Source organism: Mauremys reevesii, linkage group 2 (assembly GCF_016161935.1).
Source record: "Mauremys reevesii isolate NIE-2019 linkage group 2, ASM1616193v1, whole genome shotgun sequence".
NCBI lineage: Eukaryota > Metazoa > Chordata > Testudines > Geoemydidae > Mauremys > Mauremys reevesii.
In genome coordinates, this window is record NC_052624.1 from 82,469,297 (window position 1) to 82,493,734 (window position 24,438).

At 38.7% G+C, this 24,438-nt stretch overlaps 1 protein-coding gene across 8 annotated transcripts in view; it reads left to right on the forward strand.

Moving 5' to 3' along the window:
* Window positions 1–24,438, forward strand: part of TRAK1 (trafficking kinesin protein 1) — a 136,099-nt gene that overhangs the window by 86,955 nt on the left and 24,706 nt on the right. For all 8 annotated transcript variants that reach the window (XM_039524010.1, XM_039524011.1, XM_039524013.1 and 5 more), the window contains 9 exons: window positions 6,374–6,450; window positions 10,291–10,407; window positions 14,735–14,835; window positions 15,726–15,834; window positions 17,196–17,274; window positions 19,241–19,371; window positions 20,058–20,132; window positions 20,694–20,831; window positions 22,145–22,221. In XM_039524010.1, the coding sequence (XP_039379944.1) occupies window positions 6,400–6,450; window positions 10,291–10,407; window positions 14,735–14,835; window positions 15,726–15,834; window positions 17,196–17,274; window positions 19,241–19,371; window positions 20,058–20,132; window positions 20,694–20,831; window positions 22,145–22,221 (878 nt within the window). In that variant the 5' untranslated portion in view covers window positions 6,374–6,399. The remainder of the gene's footprint in view (window positions 1–6,373; window positions 6,451–10,290; window positions 10,408–14,734; window positions 14,836–15,725; window positions 15,835–17,195; window positions 17,275–19,240; window positions 19,372–20,057; window positions 20,133–20,693; window positions 20,832–22,144; window positions 22,222–24,438) is intronic.

Consider the following 24,438-nt stretch of genomic DNA (forward strand, 5'->3'; position numbering starts at 1 on the left):
AGTGCTAATTCATCATTTAGCAGTAAGGCATTCCCTGGGAAATATCCCTCCCTCTTCCACCCTCTAATTTCACCACCTCAACCAAGCTTCACAATCATCATTGCTGTGTAAAGTATTAAATTGTTTAAGACTTATACTCTGTGTATGTGTGTATGTAGTCTTTTGTCTGGTGAAATTTTTTTTTTCTGGAACCTAACCCTCCCATTTACATTAATTCTTATGAGGAAATTGGATTCGCTTAACATCATTTCGCTTGAAGTCACATTTTTCAGGCACATAACTCCTCGCTTAATGTTGTAGTTACTGTATATGCAGGAAATGAGAGAAGTGAGGCTATAGAACTTATTAGGTGTATATGTTCTATTTATTTTAACTTGTAACATCACACACAAATGTGCATCCAAAGCTCTGTGCACCCATGACAATCTTTGAAAATATGCACCTATTGAAGTATACTCACTCAGTCACTCCCCTGAAAACATGCCCTGACAGCCACAGAATTGAAGCATCCGCCCCAGGCCAACCAGCCTCACCAATTTCCCTCTTCCTTAAAAGCTAAAGAGAAAAGTCAAGTCTTGCAGTGTATAAAGGCTTGTTGACAGCATTTAATGGTTGTTTTGGATCAAAATGGGGGATGACAGTGAATTCCACAGATAGGATCGCTGAGATTGAGTTGCAAAGGAAAAAGTCCACATCCACTCCCTCCTGAGAATGAAAAGCTTTCTCTGGACACTGTTGGGACCTAAGCTGTCTACTCCTGTAGAATTTAAGCTTCAATTTTAAAAAGTGTTTCTACCCGTCAGTTTGCAAAAATAACCTTTAAAAAGTGAAATTAATGTAAGCCAATGCAGTGTTGTGCTTCTGAGTTTATTCCAGTGCCTCTGTTGCTGTTTATTTGCCAACCAGTAGCAGAGTGTAACTGAACACAGCTGGTTAGTTTGACTGTTGTTGCTATGTTAACCCCATGTGCAACATTTATAATGGTCAGGAATCACCTTCGGGCTTCTGCTGTTTTGAGAAGCTCTCAGCAGCAGCAGCAGAACGTGGCTTTGGAGCTATTCTTGAGGGAGGACCTCTCAAAAACAGAGACAGGAAGAGGAATAGAATAACATAGACCAGGGACGGCTCTAGCGATTTCACCACCCCAAGCATGGCGGCACGCCGCGGGGGGCGCTCTGCCGGTCGCTGGTCCCGCGGCTCCGGTGGACCTCCCACAGACGTGCCTGCGGAGGGTCCGCTGGTCCCGCGGCTCTGGTGGACCTCCCGCAGGCATGCCTGCGGATGCTCCAGAAGACCCTCCGTGGGCACGCCTGCGGGAGGTCCACCGGAGCCGCCTGCCGCCCTCCTGGCGACTGGCATGCTAGGGCCTGGAGCCGCCCCTGACATAGACCATCCTACCTCCCAGGAGTCAGAGGATGGCAGGTGTGAGAGAGAACAAGAGACAGAAAGTTTCTTCACTTTTTCAGCAGCTAGAAGGCGATGTGGCTTCAAATTTACCGGACACCCAGCCTCCAGAGATTCAGAGATGGACAGCACTCTATTATTGTTAATAATGAATAAGAATAATTGCATTAGGGCTGTGTCTAAAGACCCCAAATGGAACTGGAGCCTCATTATGTTAAACTCTTTGCAAACATGTACAATGGCATGCTGCTACCTGTCCCAAAGCTCACAACCTAATTCAAGACAAAAGGTACCAAGTCAGTTTACCCTGGGCATAATCTTAGTCCCCTTCCATTTCCCAGGAACTGGAATTGGGAAGATGAGGAATGAGGAAAGAGCAGGTTGGCTTCCTCAGCAGCCCTTTATTCTTCCCTCTCTCCTTTCTTTTAAAATCTTCCTCAAGCTATTAGATATCTGGTAAATTTTCCAGGCCCCGTCAGATGGTGTACTCAGGGCTGGCTCTAGGCACCAGCATTCCAAGCATGTGCTTGGGGTGGCCCTTTTCAAGGGGCGGCACTCCAACCTTTCCCCCACCCCCTTTGGCGGTGGCACTCCGGCTTTTTTTTCCCTTTTTTTTTTTTTTTTTTTGCTTGGGACAGCAAAAAACCTGGAGCCGGCCCTGGGTGTACTAGATGGAGATTTTGATATAAAGAGTAAAGTACACATCTTCTTACATGCTTGAGAATGCAAATACCTCAGGCACCCCACCCTAATTAAAGATTCAAGCCCTGTCTTTACTGGGCATTGCTCCTTCCTTCTGAGTTGTTGCATGTCCAAAACCTGGTCTCCTGGGGACTTTACCATTTATTAGTCTTTTAACGCCCCTGCAAGAAGCATTGACACATACAGCCAGATCCTCTTTTAAATTGGTATAAAATGTGGGAGACTATGAAGTTTTGGGGTTGTGTTTTAGAGCCTTTGCATGACAGAAATTCATGATCTCTATTGCAATTACTATATGTACATTTCATTATATGCATGTAAAAACCCCAAAACTAAAACACAGCCCCAATGATTTTCATGAATCTGAGTTGAAAACTTGATAAGAGGATGTCTGTGATCTTCATATATTTACATTTTTTGAGACACATAATAATGTTGTATTAAATTGTTGCCACCAGGATCCAAAAAAGTTTTCTAAGCAACTGCCAAAATTTTGTACATAATTCTTTTTGTTCTTGGAATCCTGTGTTTTCTTTTTCCTCGCTTGGACGACCATTTTATTGCCTAATATACCTCTAACTCTGAATTGAGAGGTCGGAAGTGCATTTGACTTGGATATTGTAATTGTGTACTCACAGACATCACCCCTTCCCTATCATGCTAAACAAAAATACTGCTGATTTGCCAGTGTGGAAGAGGAAGTCAGTAATTATGTGCGGTGGGTTTTATATTATAGTGCACTGTCATTCATTTGCCCTTTTCATATGGTTACAATAGTTCAGAAGCCTAGTGTTCAACAGGAACTGGAACAAGCCAGAAACCATATTCATTAGGGCAATATACTTTTAATTTACATATCTCATTGGCTAAAGCATAAAGTCAGGAGACATTTGGGTAATCAAAATATCTTTTTCTGTTCCCATCAGGCTTCTGTTTGTATTTGGTTCATGGCTTTGTTTTTTTTCTCTTGTTGAAGCAATGAGTTTTATATTAATCCTCTAATGTTCCTCCCCTCTATGATGATACCAATTTCTTTAGCTTTTGTGACTGTAGTCTCCAATCTATTGAAGCGTGTCAGTACATTTGTAACCTTGTTGTATATTCAAAGTCAAATTTCTTGTCCAAAGCAGCAATCCTTGTTAAATGTATTGTTTTAGTCAATATTTCTCAAAGATTTTAGTTTATCCTACATGGTGGTTCAGCTGGATTGAGGTTTCTGGAAGGGGATTAACTAAAACATTAATGCTATGGCCTTCGAGGCTGGATCTTTGACTGGAGTCTCGAGCCTGAATTTTCGTTTAGACTGCCTATTAAGAGAACTCAAATTGCACTTTTGAAGGCCCTTAATACTGTCCAGAGTGATGTAACAGAGACTTTATCTAAAATTTTGGTGGTTACTCATTTTTAATGAGGCCATAAAGCCATTGGTGATCAGGTTTATTCTTTTTTTTTTTTTTTAAACATTCTTTGTTCTTTATCAGACCATTGTGGCAGCTTCTGGGATGTATTGCCTGCTGTCAAAATTATATATTATATATATGTAAATATATACATATATAAAATTATATATTATATAATATATACACCTCTACCTCGATATAACGCTGTCCTCGGGAGCCAAAAAATCTTACCACGTTTTAGGTGAGACCGCATTATATCGAACTTGCTTTGATCCACCGGAGTGCGCAGCCCTGCGGGCCCCCTCCCCCCCGGGTGCTGCTTTACTGCGTTATATCCGAATTCATGTTATATTGGGTCGCGTTATATCAAGGTAGAGGTGTATGTATAAATTCAAAGGGAAGGTTGGACTTTGACTATCCCATATCTATTTGGATGTGAAGACATATTGAAAATGATAGATTTTGATTTGTGTGTGCAAGAGACTGTTTCAGTCATGCATTGCGTTACTTTAATTGTCTTGACATTGCTGCTTAATAACACAATGTGCTGATATCCTCCTTTTAAAGGTTGTGTAGCAAGTTCTGAAGAAATAGTTGAGTTAGCAACTGCACGTACCAGCCCTTATCAACCTTTCTCCCAGTCAAATGACCTTGCTCAGCCCATGGGAACACGACACTGTTATCTACTTGTTTGGATTTTATCAAGATGATAATAGTTTTGCGGTCACTAGGGTGGTGTCATGTTGCCTTAGTCACAAACGGTGGCAGTGTTAGGGTTTGCTAATGGCAATCCCAAACATTAATTTACCAACATTGCTGAGGGAAAGTTATAGCTAAGGAAACGGTGTATGATCAGTTGTTTGGGATAATAAAATGTTGGTCTGTGTCAGTATTTACAGTAGGCATTTTAGGTGTTGATTTATGGATTATTCTGTTGGAAACTTTGTTTTTATGGTTACATTAAACTTCTTTATGAATAGACATTTTAAAGTTACGTAGTTAATACACATCTTTTCTTTCTGTTATGTTTTCATGAAAAGATTCTCTGTGCAATGATTACCCCAGTTTCCTGCTTCCTCTGTGCTCCTGATTTTCGCAAGTAAAATATTTCTTGGCAGAAAACAGTTGGTTTCTGCGAACATGTAGTTTGTAAATGCAGCATGTTTATGTTTACACTGTAGCATATATTCATTCTGTATTTCATTTGTATTCTTTTATCTAATCAGTTTTTGGGGGTGTAAATTTCTGGCTATAAGCTTTTAGTTAGCACTTGCTAACTTTTTAATTAGGTTTAGAATAGTGTAAGCTAAAATTCCTGATTCTGCAAAATTTCTGCAGGCAGTCCTATGGAGTTCACTGGGATTGCTTTCAAGGCTAAAAGTTAAGCATATACCTAAATATTTACAGGATTGGTCCTAAAATGCCTTGACATTCTGGGTTGGTAAGGCAACAGGATGCCTAATCAGTTACTATTTTTATTCATTGGTGTATATCAGTTGTTGTCAGTTGTATGCCACCTAATCTGTGGCGTCAGGTTTAACCACACAGCATGCAATTATTTTTAAGTAATTTGGACTTGATTTCTTTATACTGAATTAACCACCTTAGAACAACATCGCCCAAACTGTGCATCAGCTGTAATTGAAACTCTGTCAAAGATAAATCCACTTGTGAAGAGTAGTTGCCTTACAGCAGTCTCCTCTGCAGAAATCAATGTAATTAACTAATATAACTCTGTATTAACAGTCCCTTTTTTCCAGAATGGAATGTTTAAGCCATAAAAATGCTGGTGGATGGAAAAGGAGGGTTCATATGAGTAAAACAGGAGCTGCTGATCTTATTTTTCCAAATTTATTTGTGTTCTGTTTAGAAATCTCAATATCTCTGAGACTCAACCAAGGTCACTATGTCTCCTTCAAGAAAAAGTCATGCAGTCAGACAAAAATGTTCCCAAATTATTCAACAGGGTAATATCACTGGTTTTATTTAAGTGTATCACATCCATTTCAGTTATGAATTGCTTTAGCTAGTAATACTATGTCTTTGTGACATCTTTAGTTACCAGGGCCATTATATTTAGGTCATTCAGAATCAGAATTGTGTATATATTTTATATGCACTATGCAGTCTTATATGATAGAGCCCAGTTTTGCCAACCTCATACAGAACAGTATCTTCTATGAGCTGTCACGTTGGTTCTACTCCAATAGGGACTAATGGAGTAAGACATGGCTCAATGTAAAGGTGACACAGTGAGCCTTTGCTTGTGCTTTTTTTTGTTTGATTTTACATAAAATGTTCTTGCATTGAGTTTAGAGTACTCGTTCATTGATTCTCTCTTAATGGTTTGAGAAATTTATAAAGTTTTGTCGTGACTCCATCTCCCCCCTTTGACTTGCAAGACACATTTTAAAAAAATAAAATTTCAATTTGCATTTAATCAAAAGTAAATTTAACTGTTTTACACAGAAAATTCCAGGTTTGAGGCTCTGAATTTGTTTCAGTGTTGAGCAGTTTAATATGTGTGGACTTTAAAAACACTTCAGAGTGATCGTAAAGACTTTAAAATTCCCAGGATTACAGTACATACAGGACCTGAAAAAAAAATTGACCAAAGCAAATGCCTGCTACAAAACAGAAGTGCCAGTCTTCTCAGTTCAATATAAAACACTAAAGATGAATTTTTTTTCTTGAGTTCATTGTTTTCATAGTTCTTAATGTATTTCTCTTAAAATAATTCAGTAAACAGATATAATTTAGATTAATTTTAGGATTAAAGTTTAAGATTCTTAGTTTTTGCAAGTATTTCTTAATTTTGTTTAGTTTGAGTGGCAGATATAATGAATTTACGTCTTGTTTTCCAACAGTTTTATGTGCTGAAAGAGTGGGCCAGATGACTAAAACATACAATGACATAGATGCTGTTACACGACTTCTAGAAGAGGCAAGTATTCTTTTACACAGCTGTTCTCTTTATGACAAAGACGTAACATAAATTGTGAAAGAATCTGTGTTGATAGAAATTGCCCCATTTGTTTTCAGTCATTGTGAAACTAATATTCTAAATGCACAGTCACTACATCTCATTGGTAAGGGACAAACCTTTATTAATAAAAGGTACTTAGTTTGTTTACATCATTTGTACAAATTCACCACATGTGTTCATACATAGCTATAGCAGATTTATCTCACTACTGCCAGAATACAAAAAGTGACGCATCATACTGAATGATGTGAGGAAAAAAGTTAAGGTTTACATGAAATCATGATGTTGGCGGGAGGAGGGGAAGTGAGAGAGAGTGTAGTTTTGTTTTCCAAATATGCACAGTATTATAAATCTGTTTTTTAAAAACTAGAGCACATAAAGCTCGCAAGTCTATTTATTGTTTATATTATTTATAATATTTATTATTGATATCTCTGTGATTATAATCTTTAGGAAAATATATAGTTACCAATTGATAAACAAACCTCTCCTCCTCTCCCATGTACTTTTCTCTGCCCTGTCTCCAAGTTTTTCTTTAATGCATTTTGGTGCCTTTATATTTATATAGCGACCATAATATATGGCCATTAATTTATTGTGATTGAGGCTAAACATTTCAAGTAATAGCAGAGAGAAAAAAATGACCTACAGGATAAAATTTTGGTACTCACTAAATATCCTAATAACTTAATATTAATTGATCAAACAAACTCTATTTTTAAAGTAAATGTAAGGAAATATTTTTGGAAATTATATTTGCAAGGCATTATTCAGATGAAGACTAACAATGCAGTCTTTGTTCTTGACCGTTTAGAACGTAAATCTTTCGTATTTTGGTCTGCTTCATATTGTGGTAGTGCTGCATTTGTTTCGCACTACAAAGCTCTCTTAGTACAGGAGACCCATTTCATGCAGTGCTAACCCAAAGTACCTGAACTGGTGCATTCTTTGACCGCGAAGCTGCAGAGGAATAAGTGCAAGTGCCAGCATTAGTGTATCTTGGTTGTAGAATTGAGGCCTTTAGTTATGCTTTCACCTGAAATCTTGAAAAACAGTTTCCTATGTACTATTCATGTTAAACCCCAGATACTTCACTTACAATGATTATATCTGTAGCACGCCATTGATAACTGTTCTAATTACTCTTGTAGTATGCATTCATGTCATGCTCTTTTTGCTTATTCATTTGCTTAGATTCGTTTGCATGGTTTTGTAAGCAGGTATTATATCCATCTGGAAACTTACAAATATCCCCTGGTTTTCTTTGAATATGAAAATTTCTTAAATTCTCTCATAGCCCTAGAGGCACGTGGTGGTTGTTTATTTACATAGGGCTGTAGCCAACACAAAATCATTTGTGTGCCTGCTGGCTGTTCTGAGGGGGTAGTTCCTTCCATCACCCCTTCTAGTGGTGACAGAGCTGGTCATTCTGCCTCTCCCAAGCCTGTCTCCTCCCTGAGTCCACACAGCTTGATTTCTATAGAGCTGTAGCAGTCTAGCCCCTGGGAACAGTGTGGGATGCACTGAACCAACAATCTAAAGCAGAGGGAGTTCTTTCTTCTCTCTCTGGCTGGTAAAGAGGCCATGTGACCTGACAATGGTGCATCTTTTGCTAAATTCTCTAATGTTGCTCAGTGAGAGAATATATATGAGGCTCATTGAGCCAAAGCTTCTTGTTAAATCTCTCTTTCTCATACGCACATGTGTGGGCGTACACTCCTCTCCCCCAAATGGTGATTGTAAGGAGGGACCCCTCCAATTCGATCTGACAAGTCACAGTATCTGAGCACTTCACAATCTTTAATGTATTTATCCTCACTCCTGGGAGGTAGGGAAGTGCTATTATCCCCATAGTTCCAAATTGAGACTCAAAGGGTATGTCCACACTGCAATTAAAAACCCATGGCTGGACCCTGCCAGGTGGCTTAGGTTTAAGGGGCTGTTTAAATGCAATGTAGATGTTCGGGCTTGGGCAGGAGTCCTGGCTCTGGGATCCACAGGGCCCTTCCTTCCTCTCTATAGTACTATCTGCTGCAAATATTTTTCTTTTTCATTTTGACCTTGTGCAGTGGGCCAGCTGTATATTCTGGCCTATTACACACCATTTTATGTGGCCTTCTGGAACTTTCATGCTCTGGAAGGTCATGCATAATTTTGGCTGGATAGGGCCCTTGGTTTCTAATGCAAAAGTAGACTTAGCTTGACATATTGGAAATCACTTAGAGACAGCACTACCAGATCTGCAAACTATCTTAAATTGTTTAAGAATTATATCAGCACTGGTAATTGCTATTTACTTTTCTAATCTTCTACTGCATGGAGACTCTTGAAATACATGAAATTATTGTGAACCCATGTCACTGGTGATGAATCACTAGCTTCTTGTCATAGGCTTTGTCTTTATCATCCATATTACAGTCAATAAATGTTAGTAATGATGAGTGTGACAGTTGTCAGCCAGAATAAACAAGCACATAATAGCTACTTTTAGCAAATAAAATGAAAGGGATAAGTTTAGTTCTCAGAGGAAGGAACTGAGCAAGAGGAGAGAAGGCTATACCAGGAAATTGGCACCATTACTGCACGTAGACTTTTACAAACGTAACACAGTAAAAATGCATCTTGGTAATTCAAAATCATATAAGTGCTGCAAACTTGAGAAACCCTAAATTCATTGCCCTGTTCAAAAGGGCTCACTCTCTAATGCCTTGGTCCTGCTGATACTTGGGCATGTGTTTTACATCAATTGGGACTACTTCTGTTTAATGTTAGGCATGCGTGTTAGCAGAATCAGGTCCCCAATGTGTAGTATATCTAGCGCGGTTTACTGTCCACACAGGGTAGGGCTGGTCCTGTGTGCGTGAGCAAAGGAGGAGAGGGCGTAAAGAACCTCCTCCTGTAACGGTGGGCACTTGGATGGAGGAAGCAGGATGTCTTTAGACTTGTGTGACTGATGGGCTAGCCAACCTTGGGGAGGGGAGAGGCATGCTAACAGAGCTGGCCCAATCCAGGGGGATGGTAATGCACATTGCACCCTTTCAAAAGGTGGTATGGCTGCTACAGCTGAGTTCTTTCGTCTCCACATCTCCAGGAGTTCCTTCAGAGCCCCCACAGGCATGTTGACTGGATCAACTCCCTCTAAGTATACCACCTGTGTGGCTGTGTCCCTGTCTGAGTGCAGGAGGCGGTGACTTAGAGCTATAGTTTGGCCTACTGACTTTAACATAGTCCCCCTCTTTCTGAAGCTATCAAAAGATAGTATAATGCACATTCACAGCTTCTGTGTAAATTTTACACACTGGAATTTGTTTTCAAGTGGAGTAGAGGAGAAACTGAGAAGCACGTTAGCATATCCAAGTGTATTCTGTCTGCTTATATCTGTGCTTTTTTAAGAGCTCTGAAAGCTCAGCATATAATCTGCAATGCTCCCTGCAAACTCTCTACCAAAAGGTGCAAAGAAAAAATTGCGTGGTTACTGACACTAATTTTTCAAATAGAATAAAAGAGCTGAAATTAGATTTGCTTCGATTAACATTTTTACATTAGACAGTAAGGCTATGCTTTCATTTGTATGGTTCATTAACTGTACATGTCAATTTTTCTGGATTATGTAGGTGTAGTCTAGGCAGGAATAGGACAAGAAAATGAGCAAAAATTAGTTTCTTTGTTTTTGAAGAATATTCATTCTTTCCTTTTTTTCTAGCACAGATTTAACCCTTTTTTGACACGGGAGAACCAGTTATTTTCTAAGTGAACAAAAGCATTGGAAATCAATGTTCTTTTCTTTCCCTTTTACAGAAAGAGCGGGATTTAGAATTAGCTGCTCGAATTGGCCAGTCATTGTTAAAGAAGAATAAATCACTAACCGAGAGAAATGAATTCCTTGAGGAGCAAGTAGAGCATATCAGGGAAGAGGTAAGGTCATACACATGTGTACTGTCTCTACACCTAATGATGCTGCGGGTCCAGAAAAACTCTTCCCTCTAGCTTTAGCTTGCGCGTAGTTAACTTGTGTATAGGATGCCAATCTGAACAATAGCGATTCTAATAGAATATTGTACAAAGTTCATTCTAAAAATATGATTGATGAGGTCATTTGGCCTACAGGGCTCGAAAAAAGGGAAATTTAAAGAAAACTATGGGGCATTCAATTTTGCTCTACCTCAGGCCAAATTTTTTTCTTAAACATATTTGTCCGTATTTTATTTTGCTTCATCCCCCCGCACTTTCCTCAAACCCCTTATTCCCCTCCTTTCCCTACATTTCCTCCCCCACTCTTTCTTTCCAATATTTTCCCCTCATTTCTCTGGCTCCCTTTTTACCTAGGTTCATTGCTTGTACTTCTCTTTCCACAATCTTCAGCTTTTTTTCTTTTGTTTCTTCTCCCCCCATATCTCAGTGATTATCACTTCTTGGTTTGTTTCTCTCCTTTCCCACCTGTAAGAGATTATTTTTCATCTCCCCCCACCCCCCTCCAACCTCTTTTCTGTATTCAAGCTGATTTCAGTTTTGGTTTTTAAATAAAATCACTTAAATGCTGAACCTACTCCCCTACTGCAGATGAACATAAACATCATACCACTCTATTTAAGGTGTATTATTCATATAAAGTAAGATTTTAGTAGTCCATGGTCACTAAAATCATGTGCATTGTACTTTCTGTACCCCTCTGGTATCATGCCTCTTTAACATACCCAGCTTCATATCCATCAGATGCTTGGGTGGCTCAGGATAAATTACTGTGTGGGTTCTATGACATGATGAATGATGCTTCTTCAACATATGGTGTGCTTCAGAAAGCAGCGAAGTGACTTGTTGGGTTAAATAAATAGATATTAAACAAAACTAATGGTCTGGGACTTAGTATCGCCCATCTAGATTTGTTAAAACCTTCTGGCTTATAGTGCAGTGGTTTTGCTATTTTTTAATAAAATGTGGAAGAATCTGGTGGTATATGTGTGTGCGCGAAGGTTTTTGTGATATGTATGTGTGTATATTACAGTTTTGGATAGCAATAGTAATGTGCTAGGTTCTTTGTATACATATTGTGTGTCTGTGTATAGGATGACATGGTGCAGGTCATCCCAAATGAGTGCTGATTTAAAAAAATACCATAGAACACTATAATGTATATTGTATGTGCTACATATGAAGTATTATAAACATATTTGAGAAATGTTGAGAGTTCTGAAAATTATCATCAGGATTATTTATTGTATCTCCCTGACTAGAGAGCCAGATTAACTGAAAATGTCACAACGTAGTGTCTGTTAGCTTGCTGCCTTGAAACGCTAAAAGTGAGTTCCGGGTCCCTCCTAGAAACACTTGGTGACCTTGAGCTGAATCCTGCCCATCCTGGGCCTCTTGTGGGTGCACTTCTTGGGGGAAGATTAAGAAAGGTTGAGAAATTCCACAGTTGGTGGGAGGGGTTGAAAACAGGTTGTTTTTTAGAAAATGGTTGTTTATGGAAGCTTCTCTGGGATTTGTGGTGATAGGGTAAATCTGAGCAATGGTGTAATGAGCAAGTTGTGGGTGAGGCAGTCACAGGCGCATGATGCATAGAAATACACCTAATATATGGAGGTGATCTCTATGGGAGAAATTCCAAGACAGGTGACAAATGAATTACTCACTCACCTTTAACAGCATTGCCAGTTTGGCTGCATTATTAACAGCTTTCTTAAACAAAAAAGTCATGATTCATCTAGGAAATTGCCAGCTTCCCAGAGGGACCAACAACTTGCTGTTAGCACATGATATTAGGGTTTACAGTAATAACACTTCCGTGTGTAGAAAATCTGAGGTTAGTTTTAGTGGGTTTTGAGATTTCCTCTGAGTCCTGTTCAGTTGGGAGGCATGATAACTAAGGCAACTGACTTTGCAGCCAGAGGGATACAATATATAATCCCTATACATTTCTTTTAAACATTCCTAAAATAGTGCAGCATATGACACATACAACATACCTGATGGTGGAGTATGATGTATAGATTTTATTGGCGCTTTTATGGGATGACCTGGCTTCTTTACTCATGAGTAGTGCAGCCATTCCATATTCATGCTAATAGAGTCTTTATGCCACACCATCATGTATCCTCAGTTTATTCCATGGATCTTCATATGATACACGTGTTGCCTTTACATTAAGATGTAGATTTCGTATTTTCAAACCTATATATCATTGTGAGGAATAGACTCTTATCATGTTCTGATGAAAACTGTGACTTTAACCCACATGTTTCAGGCCAGTTTTTCCTCTTTATATTGTTTTTCTCTTTATTCTTACTTTGCCCTTCTTAAATACCAATGTCTCCTTCACCTGCAACAAGCTGCTTTTGTGTGATCACTTCAAAACAGTTTGAATTTCATTTTTCCTTCTGTCAAGAGGACAGAGCCCTTCCCTTCCCAGTCTTATCTAATTGCTACTAATTTCTACCCTGTACAACTCTTTCCAGTAGTACTAAATTATGAAAACTGAGACTCAGACCTACTGTTTGGCACTAGAGAACAAAAGGTGAGTGCACTGAAGCAAATGCTGTACTGTATGTCGGTGCACTTTAGTCACCGGGTACCTGCTGTTTTGGAAGTATTTTACTAAAGTCTTCAATGTTGTATTGGACAAATTCTCTTGATTATAAATTGCATTGACTGCAGAAATAACTGTTCTACCTTTAGGTAACACAAATGAGTGTAGTTTCCCAAGTAAAGCCTGCCCACCCGGTGCTGTGTTGCAGTGTTTAAAAATTAAGGATGCTGCAGCTCCAAGATCAAAATTTATGTCCTTTTGCTGAAATATGACACTATCATGTGCAACCTAATCCTGCCTGCTTTGAAATCTGATCTAAGAGCCAGAGTAAAGTGAACTGTCAGTCTAAGTTAGAGTGGAAGGAAATCATTGGGTTTTTGCTCTTCCTAGTTATTCTGGGTTATTCTATTTACTTTATTTAACCCTAAACTTCTTTCCCGTTCTCATCATCTCTGTTATGTGCTCCTGCAGCAGCTAATGCAGTGCTAACTAGCTCATCCTCCATGGGGACTGTCAGCCCAGGGACCAGCAGTTTATGGTCACTCTTAAACAGTAGAGCTTTGTAATTTTCATGTTACTTGCTAGGTATTGCACCTGAGTTAGTGTTTGATGTTTGCCAAAGGTCAGTGTTTGATGTGTTGAGCCCACTACACTCATTTCCAGACTGTTTTTCATCAGAGCTAGTTTTCATTTCCTCTTTTACAGTCAGAAGGGGGAAAAATACTACTCTGAAATAAGACTTTTAATCCACTAGAGCAAAAGGTAACATATGAAAGATAAGATGATCTCTATCTAGTTAATGAATAAAATATGTGATATAATTGATGTTTTCATGTTAATAAATACTTAGAGTCCTACAGTGTTGGAGAAATAATGGGCTTCATCCTGCAAACTGTTGCTCATGGTTAGTGGACCTCTCATCTGAGTGAGGACTTATGAAATGGGTTTTGGATTTTAGATTGTTTCTGCAGAGCTGGCAATTAGGAAGAAAAAATCTACACCTTTTCATTCCTAAAATGAGCATATTTGATACAGAGTAAGATATAATAAGCATGGGATTCTATGATACCACTTTTACAGAATCACTTTTCAAAGTGCACTCAGAAGCTAATAGTTCTTTGCAGTCTATGCAACACTGATGTAATGTGCACCCTATGGCAAAACCTACTAAACGGTGGATCTGCTACGTTCTGCATCATCTAAAACTTTAGAGTGGTGTCCAAAGGTAACCCTATATGGAGAGAATTATGATAATCCAGTCTGAAAGTCACAAAGGCAGGGATAATGGTGGCCAGGACCATGTCCAAGTGAGATGGTTATAATCATTGTGTCAAATGCAGCAGAAAAGAAATGCTAGGCCTGATTTACCACTGCTTTACTCCATTGAAATCAATGGAGTAATGCTGGTGTAAACCTGGGACGGTGAATCGGGCTCGTGGAGTGAAATGAGACAGACCCTTTGCCTCTCTTGTTTCCTTTAATAGCAGTGGGTAATTGGATTCTTGCTTTCTTTAAAAAGAAAGAAAAAAAATCAAATGACTGTTTAAAGGTTTTTCAAGCAGTAAAAATTGTTTCCAGTCCATTCTTCAGAGTGGTACAGTGGGCTCTTGACTAGTCTGAAGGAAACATGAAAGATGAAAAACAAATTGATTTAATTATAAAAAATATAAATGTGCTTGGAAGGGAAGTGATAGATTTACGCTCTTTTTTGCTCAGGTTTCTCAGTTGCGCCATGAACTGTCCATGAAGGATGAGCTGCTTCAGTTTTATACCAGTGCTGCTGAAGAAAGTGAGCCAGAGTCCATCTGCTCAACACCGTAAGTTACCAGATCAGTTCACTTTTCCTGAATCTGAACCTTCCAGGGATGATAATAGGAAGTTTAAGAGCAGTGTTGATACCCTTGAGGGTGACAAAATTAATTCTGAATGGAATAAAGCTCCATTCATAACTTAAACCTCCAACTTGCGCCGCACATTTTCATTTGTTAATGTTTGTATTGGAGTAACTGAACTGATTCGAATGTGGGGAGGGAAGGAAAAAGGAGGACAGTGGCATATGATACCATAGGCTACTCTAACTCACATTGGGGCTGGCACAGACCACCCCACCGGATCAGTGAGCCACCTGGCGTGTACCACCCCACCATACCATCTTTCTGTCTGCAGGGGAAAATCTGGCCAAGTGATGGAAGACTAACCTCCATACTCACATTGCGTTGGCTGGCAAAGACTTGAGGCATTGCTAAAATATTGTGCACTGTTTGACAGCAGAGGGAGGGGATAACGCATGGATTACAGTCTTCTCTGGACAGTTACCTGTCTGAGCAGCATGGCAGACTTTGAGGAGGCTGCCTGCCCTTGTCCACTTGTCTGCAGAGTTATTGCAGCATTCAGGTGGAGCACGTGCTACATGATTCATGAAGCTATTGTATTATTTTTTGTAAGTCTGCATGTGAAGGTTGCTTTCTTCCTCATATCAGTGGATGAATAGCTTTCCCACAGGAAGTGAGAGGAATAAGGAAAATTGTCATGTTCACTTTTAAAATGAGATGAAAATATGTGTTGTCACAAATAACTTAAAGTGAAAAGTCTGAATTTCACACAGCTCTGGCAGTTATGGGACCTCTGTTAAGCCTTTTCCCATTTGTCATTTCCAAGGCTTCAAGTAAAATGGGCCTAAAGTAAATGTTAATGGTTATGTTACCAGGTTGAAGAGGAATGAGTCTTCCTCCTCCGTCCAAAACTATTTTCACTTGGATTCTCTTCAAAAGAAACTCAAGGACCTTGAAGAGGAGAATGTTGTGCTTAGATCAGAGGTGAAATCACTCCCTTGTATACTTTGTTTTTAATAATTGCAGCCCTGCTTCCCTCTCCCTTTGAAAACCAGTGCTCTGCTGATGATTGTTAAATAAATATTCTTAATGGAAACCCTCACAGGGGAGGGCTGTCTTACATAACAGATCCCCTTGTAATGTAGCAAATCACCAATTTTGATCTTAAAATAGTGTTATGAGTCCAACTGAAACCTATGCATTTCAGGAAATTCAGAGCAAAGGCTTCATGCGGAGGGGACAACATAGTGTTAGGGGACAGTGTTATAGCGTAAAACCTGAGAGGGTCACGCAGACTGAAAACAAAAAAAGTATTAGAACATGGCTGATCCTTGCTGTACCTGCAGGTTGGCATAGGATCCTTAACCCATACCAGTGTTAGCAATAGGCACAAATGTCTTACCTAAGTATAGAGAGAGGCAGTATTACCTTAAACTCTAAATGGCCTTAATTTGTGGGTTTCAAGTCAGGCCTTTAACATTATTTTAACATTGTTTTTTGTGGATTCATCTTTTTCCTTTCATTTTGGGACTGTTCAAAAGAATAAAAAACATGTATGTGGGTTGATGGAGTCCGTCAGAGTTAATATATGTTCGTTGTGATGGCCATGTACCAGATAAATAATTACATTTGTGATTTTTCAATGCAGTTTTTGAACTTAAAATATTTGGGGATATGTTATAATTTGCGAACTCTCATTGGTGTTTAGACGAAATACCATTCTCAGATTCACAAATTAACTTTCCATCACAAATGTGTCACTCTTCTATAAAATATGTTTTGATCAAAATACAGTCTACTTCACCTTTACTATGAAAACACCCAGGGAAGTTAAGTAGTGTAAATATTATGTTGTGGGTATTGTGAGGGTAATTAAGTTGGGTCTGGAAGTGAAAGTCTTCTGGCATCAGGGGTTATAAAAACACTTTACACTTAAGTCCAGTTGCGCATCCAATGCTTTGGATGAAATGTAAAATATAGTGTTTAATTTAAACATGTAATATCTTCATCTATTTTAGAGATCTCAAAACGTATCTGTTCCGAGTTGATCAATTTATACATTGTGTACTCCCTGCATGTGGTTATGGTCATCTTCATTCCTGTTAGAATAGTGACACCTAGTGGTGCAAATTTCTGCATCAAATCTGTGGGTGCTGAATGTTCATTTGGCCCCTCTTTTTAGAGGTTAAGGGGAGACCAGAGGAGTTGGGGTTTTCTCACTGTCTTCCTGGAGTTGCGATTTGAAAAAAGGATTTGCTTTTTTGAAGCAAATGGAAATACTACAACAGATTAGAAAACAACCAAGATGCTAATGTGCCATATTTTGATGTGGACCTTTTGAACAGGCCTGTCAGCTGAAGACTGAAACAATTACCTACGAAGAGAAAGAACAGCAGCTTGTAAATGACTGTGTGAAAGAGCTGAGTATGTCCTTTTTTTCCCTCCTTTTTCACATCTGACATTGTTGTGTTCAGTGTTATTGTAACCATGTGGATCTCAGGATATTAGAGAGATAAGGTGGATGAGGTAATATCTTTTATTGGACCAACTTCTGTTAATGAGAGAGGCAAGCTTTTGAGCTACACAAAGCTCTTTCTCAGGTCTGGGAAAGGCACTGTTTTTGTTTTTAGCTGTGACACTCTGGATGCCTTTCCCAGATCTAAGGAACAGCACTGTGTAGCTCAAAAGCTTGCCTCTTATCACTAACAGAAGTGGGTCCGATAAAAGATATTACCTCATCCACCCTGTCCCTGTAATTATTGTGTTCAGCCACGTTTAGATTGAGCTGTAAATTCATACATTTAAATGAGTCATTTACCCTGTGGTCCTTCATTTCCTTACAAGTATTATCTGTCTCTCTTCTAAGACTGCTCATGAGAAGAGAAACAAAAGACTAAAAGTCCCTGCACTCTTGTCAGTTTTCTACGTTTACTTTATGAAATAATGTGGGAGAGAGGCAGAGCCATCTTTCAGGCTGTCAGTTTTACATTTCATATTGGAATTACATCACTTAGACCACATTTAATGTCAAGATAATTCAGCTTTAAGTACAAGTCCTTGAACTAAAATGTAACATTAGAATATATCTACAGTATCCATATGGGCCATCAGTGAAGACATAATGATCAGACATTGAAAGAGATGGAAACTTTCAGATGATTTATTAGCAGGCTTGGCAGAATTTGATTTTTTTTATAGTTTCAGTGGATAATATTGATAACTTCAATGTAAGCATTTTATCCATTTTAAATTTTCACAGTTGTGTGAAATTATGGGTTTTAAGTTTTTGGTTTTTAATTTAAATGTTTGGAGTTGGGAGTAAATATGGGGGAGTCAGAATTATTTAATGGCACTGAGGTTAAAAAAATTAAAGCTTTATGAACCATTAAACACAAACTGTCAACATCACATGTCAAAATATAAAAAGAAAATACAATTAAATCAAGAAATCAGACCTGTTTTTACTATTCATTCACTAGTCCATTTGTAACAAGCGTAATTCAAAGTCGAAATCACAAGATTCTGACTCTTAAGTTTTCAAGCAGCATTTTTCTTTCTTTGCCTGTCTGTAAATTTGGTTTATTGTCGATGAAAATATTTTTTCATTGGTTTGTATGTGTACAGTGAAATGGACATTTACGTATAAAAGTCTAATCTTTCCAATCCTAATTAGGTACCAATGCACAACAGACAATTTAGGCTTAAAGAGAATGTGCATAACATTTTTTATTTAAAGATACTTTTCTTCCTCTTAGTGAGTGAGGGTAGGTGAATACATTAGCATTTCTTCCCTGTGGTTAACAAGAAAATACCAGTTCAGCTTTATTATGATATATGCAGAGGTAGCCAAAGTGCAGCTCATTGAGTGCTACAGTAGCTGCTTGAACTTGATGGAGCAGTGTACGGGACTTGCAGTTTCTGTGGGCCACACCTATGTATTATAGATGACAGCTGCTGCATTTTGTTCCATTTAATTTAAATTAAGTGCAGCCTTCAGGCTCCTGGCAGGCTGACAGTGTCGCCTCTGCTGGCAAAGTTTGGATGTTCCAGTGTTACAGGACTATCTTCTCAAAATACGTTCTTACTTTTCTGTCAGTTGAAGCATCAGGCTCAAAGAACTTAAAACACAGCAGGAGTTGAACCATTATGATCGCAACTTTATGCATGAAATAAAACTATTTTCAGACATTATAAAACTTCTTGCATGAAGTTGAACTGGATCTCAATGCAGCATCGGTTCTCTATATTTTTAAATATTTTTGTTGTTATTGTTAATGTCTCTTTGAGAAAGTGTCTTTCCACGTTTTGGAAAAAGATTCTGCTGCATTAAGCAACATTCTTCAAAATAGACAGTGGGTGTTGAGTTGTGATTGCTTCTCTCTTGTTAAAGGGGATGCAAACATCCAGATTTCCAGTATCTCGGAGGAGTTAGCAAAGAAAACTGAAGATGCTGCCCGGCAGCAGGAAGAGATCACCCATCTTCTTTCTCAGATAGTTGATCTGCAGAAAAAGGCAAAATCTGTAAGCAATACTGTTTATTACACCCCTCAGGAACTTTTCCTTTCTCTCCCATATGTGGCAGTTTTGTTTGACTTAAATCTCTTGCATGGTCATTTTTTAATGTAAAAAGCAGACCTGCCTTTAAGGTTTTTCTTATAGAAAGATATGGATACCTGATTTACCCATTTCATATTCAATATAATGCATCAAAAACAATGGTTAAATTCATCTTGAGTAATTAGAGGTGATATTCTGACATAGACTTCAGCAGGGTAGGATTTCACCATAGGTGTTTCAGATAGAGGATATCCATTGATTTCCCAGAGCCTAGATGTGAATTTGGGAGGAGAGAAATATTTTAATACTGGATGCAGTCTCATGACCATTTAGTCAATGCAGATACATATATACACCTCTACCCCGATATAACATGAATTCAGATATAACGCAGTAAATCAGCACTCCGGGGGGGCGGGACTGCGCACTCTGGCGGATCAAAGCAAGTTAGATATAACGCGGTTTCACAAATAACGCAGTAAGATTTTTTGGCTTCTGAGGACAGCGTTATATCGGGGTAGAGGTGTAATATAAATGTCCCGCTGGAAGGAGAGTGGGAGAATTTCACTATTCACATAATTAACAGTTGTCCTGGAAAAAAACATGTAATCATTGTATTAATGTGTCTACCACTGTTTGGTATACTTCAGTGTGCAGTCGAAAATGAAGAACTTGTCCAGCATCTGGGAGCAGCTAAAGATGCCCAGCGTCAGCTCACGGCAGAAGTAAGTATCATGGGTAATACTAGAGTGATTTGGTAATAGGACAGCAGCTTTTCACTTCTAAATTAGCAATTTAATCCAACCAAGACTGATAATGACAAAAAAAGCTTTCGGCCCCTCATGACTGGTCTATGTGAAATGAGTTCTTGGTCCCAGTCCATTTCTCAATGCAACAATGCATTCCTCTCAGACAGGTCCCTGTTCCCATAAACATATGTATCAGTGTGTCCGCGAGCACACACAATTGACATGAAATGGCAGTCTTGTTAGCCATCTTGGGAAAACAAGGATTGAAATGGGGTAAGAGGTATAACTACCTTCTGCACCTGTCGTGGTTGGCACCTTTAGGTTATGGGTTAGGCCTATTAGCAGAGTGAGGGACAACCTGGGGAAATTTGCTCTTACTGTACTCACAAAGAACAATCCAAAATTTGCATATAAATACAGCATTTGTTCTCTTTTTAAACAGTTTCCCACTCCCAGTAGTTACAGTAATTGTGGCACTTGCAGGGCAATTGTGCGGCCCACAGTGTGTAGGAATCTTTCTGACTATGCTTGTTACAGTTGCGGGAGCTGGAAGACAAGTATGCAGAGTGCATGGAAATGCTTCATGAGGCGCAGGAGGAGCTGAAGAACCTTCGGAACAAGACGATGCCAAATGCCATATCACGTCGCTACCACTCACTAGGCCTCTTCCCCATGGTGAGAAGATGTTTAAATGTGCTTGTACAGTGCCCCGCGTAATGGGTTTATGATCAGCGTGAAACCTCAAAGCGCTACAACAATACAAATAATGAAAAAAAACACTACATAAAAATTTTCCAGAGCAATTTTGCCGTGTTACACTGGTATGGATCTCTGAAGTAATTCCATGATGTCAGTGGCACAGATTTACCAAGTGACTGCAGTGAAGATGTGTGAGAGTTATACCAGTGTAACTAAGGAGCAGAATCTGGCTCTCTGTCATTTTCTCCATTTCTCACTGTTTCCCCATTTCCCACTATCGAGAGAGAGCAATAAAAAACTTCTTGTGACTAGAGCATCTTCGTACACACATAGAAGATCCCCAGTAAAGTTTGTAGTTTGCTTTTTTTACATTTCCTTTTTAATATCAAGTATGGGCCAATTTAAAACACATTTAAGATCCAGGTCTCCTCAAATACAAATACTGGTTATTGTACAAATGCAGCTGGTAGCTTCTTGTGAAATGCATAAGCTAAGAAGGAATTGTATGCTTTGTTACATTTTTTTTTTCCCCAAAGGATTAATTAGTCAGGGAAAAGAAAATCACTTAGGATGTTGGATGGTAAACATTTAATAGACTTGGGGACTTACTAGCATTTAACTAAGCAATAATAAAAATTTGGTCCATTTTAGGGAATTAGTGTCCAGCTGTAAAAACTTGATGGCCCAAAGTCCAGCCCAGAGCTTTTAAACACTGCTGAGACACTAATAACCTTGGAAATACATTGTGCGGAGGTAGTCATTACGATTTTATAAGCAGTACATTAAAAAAGAAAACCTATGAATATATTCTAGTTTTAGTGTGTGAAAGAAAAAGTGGGGGGAAACCCCACCCACTCTACTATTAAATATGTAATGACTTGTACATGAAGGGAAGCATGATTTTATGCCAGAAATACAGGACTGGAAGTCAGGAGATGTAGGTTCTGTTATCACCTAAACACATACATTTTCTTGACATCTTTGAGAAAGTCACTTAACCTCTCTGTACCTCCATTTCCTCATCTCATCTTCTCTACCTTGCAGTGGCATTGTGATGCCATTTGCAATAATGTTTATAAAGCACTCATCCGATGGTAGGCACTATAGAAGTACAAATAGTAATTAGTATTTGTTCTTACATCGGCTATTCAGATTTTTTGATTAGTCTACCAACACTGAAATCTGTTTTTAATTTTAGAACTTCTTTTCTTGCTAGAAATCTAGAAATCTTACTAAATTGTGGGAATATTAATTTCATGATATGACAAGAGTTTGTTTGTTTTTGATAGGACTCTTTGGCAGCAGAGATAGAAGGATCAATGCGAAAAGAACTGCAACTGGATGAGCCAGACTCTCCTGACATAACGTAGGATCAATACAAGTGGTTCCTATATTCTGTTTTTTTTTTAAAAAAATTGATGCAGTTGATTGTATCCAAAATGTATTGCCATTTGACAGAAGAATAGTGACCCCAGGGTGAAATGAAGAATCTTTCTAAATCCAGTTCCTAGTGGGACTGCTGTCCACATTACAAAAATTGTCATCGCTGTAGATGCTTGCTTGTTTTTCCAAGAAAAGACAGTAGGCCTGGAAGCTGAGCTGCCTTCTCATCCCTAGAGGTGGTTCCTCTAGATCAGGGTTGAGGAACATTGACGTGGTTTGGGGAAACTTTCACTGTTGTGGATAAAGGACTCTCATCTTCAATGTTGCTGTCTTACATTTTTCAGTAGTGCTAACCCCATATTTTAAAAAGATAAATTTAAAAATAAAGCAGTCTTTTAGTGAAACATGGAGCCATCAAATCCTTTTTTCTCCAGAAAGTATGCAGGCTGAAAGCATGACTTGTCAGCTGTGTCATGCATTTTGAATGGGTGCATTTAACATGTTTCCTCATTTTCCTGTTTCATTCTAAATGTGAAGTTTACAAGGGGTCCTGCTCTATAAGAGCCTTTTTAATACAAGAGATACAACCATGCCACTTGATAGAACACTTTAGGTGACCTGACACATTATAATACAGTTTGGGCTTGCCTGTGTAGAGCTGATTTAAATTGTGTTAAAACCACTTTACAGATTTCTATAGATCAGGTTAAAAGGTTGCAACATCCTTTGGTCTCGTCTACATAGGCAAGACCAAAGTGTTTAATAACACTGCCACCTGGCACTGTAAAATCTGCTATGTAAATTTGCCCTATGAGTTCTTGTAAACTTCTCTTTGTTGGTCTTGTGGAAGATGAGATTAAATAGCTAAATTGGAGGTTTGGAAGGAAATGTTTGGTGTCTTGTCCATAATCATTGGGCAGGGGTAGGAGTGGAAACCTATTGCCTGCTTGTTTTTTTGTAGGTCCTCCTGAAGGAAGGTATGACAAGATGTGATCTTTTAATGATACATTTCCCCCTGAAATGATTGCTTTAATTCTTATGTGATGGAAATGTGTATACTGAGACAGGGAGTGAAAGGGATAATCTTGAACTGTTACCCTATTAGACTTGCTTGAGTAATGATTTGGGGTGACTCACTTGGGCTCCTCTCTTCACTAGGGAGCAATAGCAGAAATTCCCATCAGTGTGCTCACTGATTGTGCATCTCAAGTGAGAGTCTTCATGCAGACAAGGCCTCATCACATTCTGGCATTTTTTCCTCCCATGTCCATTAAACCTGTTAAGAGTGGTAGCAGCAGTGATAATATATTTATCTAAAATTCCCAACTGTAAACAAGATCTTGGTTTGAGGTGAGGTGAGTGCAGCACTATTGTTCATTCCAGAGCCTAAATCCATTGTAGACCAAGGTTGGTACCACTTGACAAGGCCTTTTCTTTTCTGTCAACTGATGTAAATTGTATATAATCTGCACCAAGTTTAAGCAGCCTACACTTTTATTAATAGGTGAGGTAATTTGAAGTAAACTAATGTTAATTAGGAGAACCTGATAGAACTGTATCCTGACTTAGCCTGAGCTAAGAAGCCAAAGAAGGGAGAGATAGTGGAAGATGAAGCCCTGATTCGACAGAACACTTAACTTCAAGTACTTTAAGTGCACCTTGAGTCTGAGCCTATAAGCAAAAATGAAGCTTGAACAAAATGAAGCCATGTGTTTCTCATACAAACGCCATGGGACCTGATTTCCCCCACACACACTGATGTAACTCCATTGAGGCCTGACTTACATTTGTCTGAATGAAAAGAGACTCAAGCTCCATTCGTATAGGTCAGACACCCCAAAAATAAGTTTGTAGGTCTTATTTAATGTACTTCTTCATCCACAGATTTTTACTGCGTGTAATTAATGTTTTGTGCCACCACTACCAACCCCCTCCAGTTATTTGTCAGTGAAATATTATCTGTATTATCCACTCTGTCTCTTTACATTCCCTCTGTTGTATGTTTGCCCTTGTTAATAGTGAACAAAAAAAAAGGGCAAAAAATCCTCTTGGACAACATTGCACTATTTTAGGGCTGCTCGCACTTTTGTGAGATACTTAAGGCATGTTATTGTAGATCTTCTGCACTAAGAACACAGCTGTTCAATACTCACCAATTGGACAAACAAATATGAATAATAACAAAGAGCTCGTGTGAATC